Source organism: Nannospalax galili, unplaced genomic scaffold, assembly GCF_000622305.1.
Source record: "Nannospalax galili isolate Female #2095 unplaced genomic scaffold, S.galili_v1.0 scaffold390, whole genome shotgun sequence".
Lineage (NCBI taxonomy): Eukaryota > Metazoa > Chordata > Mammalia > Rodentia > Spalacidae > Nannospalax > Nannospalax galili.
Window position 1 is genome coordinate 122,188 of NW_008330777.1, and position 7,132 is coordinate 129,319.

At 37.9% G+C, this 7,132-nt stretch overlaps 1 protein-coding gene across 4 annotated transcripts in view; it reads right to left on the reverse strand.

The window, feature by feature from the left end:
- The window catches only part of Osbpl8 (oxysterol binding protein like 8), a 206,673-nt gene that overhangs the window by 29,658 nt on the left and 169,883 nt on the right, over positions 1-7,132 (reverse strand). For all 4 annotated transcript variants that reach the window (XM_029555511.1, XM_008851938.3, XM_008851931.3 and 1 more), the window contains 3 exons: positions 4,453-4,624; positions 2,457-2,694; positions 1,547-1,731 (listed from right to left, as the gene is read on the reverse strand). In XM_029555511.1, coding sequence (XP_029411371.1) covers positions 1,547-1,731; positions 2,457-2,694; positions 4,453-4,624 — 595 coding nt within the window. The remainder of the gene's footprint in view (positions 1-1,546; positions 1,732-2,456; positions 2,695-4,452; positions 4,625-7,132) is intronic.

Genomic DNA, 7,132 nt, shown 5'->3' on the forward strand with positions numbered 1-7,132 from the left:
TATTTTATTTATTATTTTTATTTTATGTGTATGAGTGTATTGCCTGTATGTATGTGAGTGCACCCGTGTCATGCAAGGCCGTAGAGTGTAGAAGAGGGCTTCAGATTCCCCTGGAACTGGAGTTAAGGACGATTTGTAGCTGCCATGTGGGTGTTGGGAATCAAAGCAGGGTCCTCTGCAAGAGCAGTCAGTGCTCTTAACCGCTGAGCCATCTCTCCAGCCTCACGACTCTTTTTATAGATTGTTGAAATATTTTCATAATATTTCTAAGAGCTAAGAGCTCTTTTTATTAGAGGAGAGGCGGGTCGAGACAGAGTCTTGCTATGTAGCCCTGCATGGCCTCAACCTCACAGCAATCCTCTTGCCTCGGCCTCTTGAATGTTGGGATCACGAATATACTGCACAAATATGCCTGGCATTAAGAGTCCTTTTTATTTTAGAAGAGTTAACACTTTATCTACTACATAAGTTACAAAATTTACCTAGAGTACATAAATCATCTTTGATCCAGCTTATGATTTTTTGCAGTGTTCACTAAATGTACTGAACAAATACAACTGAAAACAGATACTGACAACAGACACTGATACCGATTCTTAAAGTCAAATCACAGGGCCAGAGCTTAGTAGAGAAAACAGTGCCTTGAAACACAGCAATTCTGGCATGGCATAGTGGGTAAAATATGAAAAGGCAAGAATAAAACTAGGGCATGCATGCATGCATTGCGTGCATGAGTGTGCCCATGCATTCCTCCTCAGGTTTCATCAACTTTGTTTTTTGAAAGACTGTCTCTCACTGGCTGAGGGCTTGCTGATTAGGGCTAAACTGGCTGGCTAGCAAGCTTCAAGGATCCACCTTCCTCTACCTCCCTAGTGCTAGGATTACAAATATATGCTACCATGCCTGGCTTCTTTTACATGGGTTCTGGGAACAGAACTCAGGCTCTCATACTTGCACAGCAAGTACTTTACAGACTGAGCTATCTCACCAACCTTCCAACCCCAACTGCTATTCATTGCAAAATTCATTGGTTCTCCAAAAACTCCTGAGACTAAAATGGATTCTTCCTCTTTTGTTTCCTTATGCTTGCCTTGTTCAGAATTACATTCAGGCCCAGTTGACAATTTCAGAAGAAAAGCAAAGCAAGAGAAAGCCTTTATTCCAAAAGCCATCAACTGGCAGGCAGATAGTAAATCACACATGTGGGATAAGCACTAGAGGCAGGAGGGCTTGGATGGAGGTCAACAATGCCAGCACCCCTCCATGAGGTAGGCTAGTGAAAAGAGCAAGGAGCTGCTGTCTGTAGTTTGGGAAGGGTAGAATGTCTGCTTCATCAGGCTTTGGAGCTAACAATTCAACTTCCAAAGTAGAAACATTGTAGCACAGTTTTAAGTATGCTTAGTTTATTAAGGCCAACTACATAAGTGGCAAAGAGAGTCAGGTCTCATCAGAGCTGGGCTTTGAAAACCCATAATCACAAGAAGTAACACTCCTGAGACTTTCTAAAATCATCAGGTAGCTTCTATTTTAGAAAGAATATACTTACTCAGACAGGAAATTTGCATGGTAGTAGTAATCTGAAAGTTTATCCAGGAAAGAACGGGGTTCCAAAATAAATGTAGGAAGAACCACCCTGGACAGGTCCATGCCAGGACGCACTTGTTTCAGCAAAGTCCAGATCAGGCTTTTGTTTTCTTCAGACACGGTTTCTGTTTGAGAAGCCTCACCTGCCTTTAGCAATTAATAAAAGCACACTGTAATATTATATTTATCTCAGACACACAGACATGTAGTGAATGATATAACATGAATCTCACCGGGACTACTCTAAGCATTCTAAAAAATGTAGAAACAACTGCCAAGGTAACCAAGTCTAGAGGTCTAAAAGCAAAAGGAGACCTACGAGAGAGCACACTGAAGAACACATACACAAGACTTACTACATAAAAAACCATGTTCTAGTATTTTATTTGTTCAACTAAAAACTTTTTTTCTTCCTTTTGAGCCAAGGTTTTGCTCTATGAACTAGGCTGCCCTGGAACTTGCAAACCTCCTGCTTCTGCCTCCCAAATGCTGGGATTACAGGTATGTGCCACCAACCCAGCTTTGTACCTGAATGTTTTATTTATTGTATTTGCTACTATGCACTGGTAACAAGCAAGTGTTAAACTTAATGCTTACTTGAACTTTGCTTTATACCTGGCAATGGCATCAAGTAGTACCCTATTTCAAAAGCAAATCTGGAAGAAAATATCAACTTTAAACTTAACAGATCACACTGTATTTGGTTATATTTTTGGTTGCTGGTAAATTCTAATATATTTCATAATATACCTTTAAAAAACTGGTGCCATATAAATGTTCTTCTGGGAAACAGTTAAGTCAAGCAAATATCATCTACAATTTCATGTGGAAAATTCTAAGAATTAGTAAACCATTATCTCTATGACTTTTACCTCTCCGAGTTCTTCATGGCTCTGCTCCATGTAGGTAGTCTCCTTCAAAGGCTCAACAGGCTCAGGCTCAATATATGAGTCATCTTGCCTTTCTGATGTATCTGTGTCACTTTCTTCACTTTTCCCCATCACCTCATTGTCAGATTCATCATGCTCTTGATCATTTTCTTTATCAGATTTATCTGAATACATATCTTGATCCTTAAAGTGTTGTCTTTCAATTTCACTGTCATTTAACCTTGGGAATAATTAGATGGAAAAGCAAAGGCAGCTAAGAATGATTCATAAACTAGAATAACATGTAACATTTCCTGTGAATTTACAATGTACTGTGCACTGTTCTAAAAGTGTTTTTAATATAGTTTAACTCATTTAATCCTCAAAATTACTCTAAAATGGATATTATTATTTTACAGATTAGTAAACAGAGGAACATGAAAGTTACATAAAAGTCTAAGATATTAAAAGACAATAATCTAAGCCCTCTGCTGTTTTACTCTTGGAACTAAAATCTCACAAGGAAATTTATACTACTTCTTACTAGATTTTTTTCCCCCATTGTTTTACAAACATCATCACTTGAAGCATGACCACTGTTGCTTCTGGTTTGGAGAAAAAAATAAGATGATCAGGTTCTCAGGTAGGTAAATAAATTATGACTTTTCCCTGCAAAGAGCTTCAAAATTACCCCAAAATAACTAAGAATAAGATGGAAAGCATGTTTTAAATTCTATTCAACATTTATCTGATAGGCTTATTGTGAGGAAAAAATTCCACAGCGCACTGGAAATGGAAATTTCGGCCTATGGAAATAAGCCTATAGATTAAAAATGACAATTTCTTCTATATTTACCCTATTCTTACAGTATCTGGGGTAAATACTCTGTAGAAAAAGGAGGAATACCTTGGGAAGAGGGCCTAACAAATACCCATTTCTGTATCAGCTGCCCATCCCATTCCAGCCCTGTTCCATCAGGCTATAGATAGTTGCAGTTAAGATAAACTTCTAGATCCTACATCTGCAAAGAAAGAATACAAAAAGCCAGGTAATGGAATTCCCCCTTCTTCTTCTTTGTAGTGCCGGGCAAAAGAATAGGAAAAGAAATGTTCAGTTCCGATCACATGGAGAAGACAGCAGAGCCTGCCTTTATGGAGAGTAACCTCAGGGATGATGAAAATAAATGGCTACAGAGCAAAAGCTAAGGGCTTTGAAGGGAGGAAAGGGGCAAAATCTAGGTTTTTTCCTGCAAAGCAACAAAAGAGACTACTAGCACCTAAATAAAATACACCCATTGCATTCCATTTGTGCCAGAGAAACATTTTGTTAGTATTAGCTACAATTGCTTCAAGGGGATAAAACCACAAATCAGATATAGTTCCCACTCAAAACACTTCCACAAATGCCAGGTAAAATCCACAGCCATTAGAAAACATGCTATAGCCAGACATGGTGGCACACGCCTTTAATCCCAGCACTTGGAAGGCAGAGACAGGCAGATCTCTCTGAGTTCAAGGCCAGCCTGATCTACATAGTGAGTTCCAGGCCAGCTGGGGCTACAGGGAGACCCTGTCTAAAAAATGAAAGAAAACATGATAAGAAATGCAGATTACATCTCATTGTTTTGAGACAGGAATAGCTTCACATGAGATTAATATTTGAAACTGATCTTGAAATAGACATGGGGCTATGACAGAAGGAAACAACAAGAAGTAGAAATTCCTCCTAGTGGAAGGTACACCACACAAAGAGACTAAGTAGATACTCAGTTTACTTGTACCCGGAAAAGAGAATAATGCATACTGGCTAGAATGAAAAAAAAAAAAAATTCCCACATCTGAACAAAGGAGATAAATTTTAAATGCCTTAGGGCATATAGTAAGATAGGTAAAATTTGAATCCAACATGTTACTAAAATAGTACAAACGACAACTAATCTAGTAAACAGAGAGGTATCTGAAATCACTAAGGGATTAGATAGTAGCAGTATCTGCTTACTGGAAGTTGTCACCACTGTGGAGATTGTTGGCGCGTAGTAAGCCATAAAGAGTCACATGTGTGTTATCTGATGAAATGCTCAGGTCATGCTCCTTTCCTTCCCTGATCATTGTACGTTTAAGAAGACTAGAACATTTCAAAGCCAACTCCAAAGCATCCATCCAGCACCTTCCTGGAAGAACACAGATTTATAAGCAGGAAAAGTAATGAAACTCTGAAGCTACCATTATTTAGTTTAACCCTGTTGCCTTTAAACATAGTTTGAGATATATGAACATAAAAATGTGCCAGGATTTTAATGAAATCTATGTTTTGTGCTTTTTACATTAAAAAAAATTACAGATAAAAGAACATATAGGATGTACTATGCAAGCACATCTGATCCAAAACAAACCAACCTTACCTTATAAACCTTAGAATATTAACATGCAGCATAATTTGAAGGTATCAAGCAAAGTACCTCAAATATCCTGAAGAGAATAAGTTTCTACTATGAGTAAACTAACTAAAATAATGTTTTATTCCAGACAAGAGGTTTATCCCCAGGTTTTGTACCCATTCTACTTACATGTATAAAAAATATATTAGCATGTACTAATTAATCATAGGCTTGCTGTAACATTTTTACACAGGCAATAATGTCCTTTGATCACATTTACCCTGTCCACCACCCTCTATCTGCTGGCTCTACATTCACTTCTTACCATTTCCTTCTACTCTCATGTTACCTGTTCTTTATTTTCTAGAGTTCACATATGATAGAAAACATGTAATACTACCTGGAGGCTTTAACAAAGGAAAAATTAAGCCAGGAAAATGTCTTTTTTTTGAGTTTTAGAAATATTTTTTTTATCATTTTTATTTTATTTTATTTTTACAGAAAAAATCATTTTTAATGCAATTGACATTAAGATGTTTGCACATGTGTTTCTAATCTCTACGTATCTGATTATTACTAGTCACAGTTACTTTCTGACTCCTTGGCATCTGAGCATGGATATAAAGTCATCACGTACAATTCAATGGAAATGTTTTTCACATCTACTAATTATTAAGGAGGAAATATTTATGCTCTGAAGAATTATTTTTTTAAAATTTTGAATAACTGCATGATTAGAGGAAGCATTTCACTACAGCTTTAACATCTCCAGTAACACGCTCCAGAACAAGAGTACATCTCTTTCATAAGAGGCTGCAAGTTTCTAGGGTCACAGTTGAATTAATACAGTTATACAATATTGGACTCAGTATAAGCCCTGTAAAATATAAAATTGAATGAGTTATAACCTTTAAAAAAGATCTCCATTTCATTTTAGAATATGTTGTTCCTTGCAGAAAGACTCATTCTTTTTACTGCTAACACTGAGATGTTGGCGCATGCATCTCAAATCTGTATGTATCTGATTATTGCTAGTCATAATCGGTTGCACTTGGATCCTTGGCACCCGTGTATGTCTATATAAAGTCATCGGGTATATTTCAGTGGTAATGTTCATCAGCTCTACTAATTACCATGCTGTAATAAATTTCAATGCTTCCTCCTCAAATATAACACATTTTTAAAACTTTGTTCATTTTTTTTTTGTGTATCTGTGTGTATATCAAACAGAACATCCCAAACTGTCTTATTCAACTATAACCCACTTCTCAGATGGGACACTCCCATAGCCTCCCTCCCCCCACTAGAACCTTTGTACTCTGATATCCCTGGTACTGTCTGCTGTGTTGTCAGCAACCCAACCATTCCGCACTACTTGCCCTTCTGGTCAATCTAGTCAGCCTATCTAGAGGTCTTTGTTTTAGGAGGGTCAGCTGTTCCTCATCTAGCAGCAATCAGCTGTAAATATTCCTTTAGATAACATTGGGGTCTACAATTCATTTTCCCAGTTCTATGCTGGGTTACCATCTGGGAGTCCCTTTGGCCACTCTGGCCAACAACTCAAAAGAAGGTATCTCCTATCTGGCACTATTGCTTGTTATGTAGACTTTAGCGATGCATATGGACTCTTAAGAAATTATATTGGCCCCTTAAATCTTTGGTTATACTTTCCTTTTGGGTGTTTAAGGCCATACAGTTGGTCCAGATAAACCAATTTATTTTTACTCTCAAGGTCATTTGAGGATCTGTTCCTCAGGGATCACATGGGCTTGGGAGGAGCCCCTGGCTCCTTTCTTTTACCAGTTCCGCCTATGTGAAGATAAGTCAAAGGTCCTACTTGACCACAGTTGGCTTCACATGGAAGCATGGAGGAAATGATTCCTCTGTGTTGACCCTCCTCTTTGTAGACTGGACACTGGTTCAAGTCAATCTGGTGGGGTCTCCTCGCCCTTCTTGACCAAGAGGACTGGTGACCCACCACAATTACAGGACATTTGGTGAGATGCTCATAGTCCCCTGGAACTAGTCGACCTAGGAGGGCAAGGAACAAAAACTGTCCTTTATGTCGCTCTCATCAAATTATTATAAGCCTCAAAGTATGTCTGTTAAACATCCAAGAAGGTTAGTTCCACCAGTCTGGTACTTTTAATTCCTGTGTGTCATGTAGATAAATCTTGGGCAAAGACCAATTGTTCTCAGATAAACCTTACCTAGCATATATTTCTTGATCTGGTATGTATAATTTGTCATTAGGTTGTTGGACTAATATGGTTCCCTCTGGTTTTTAAAACTATAGGCATT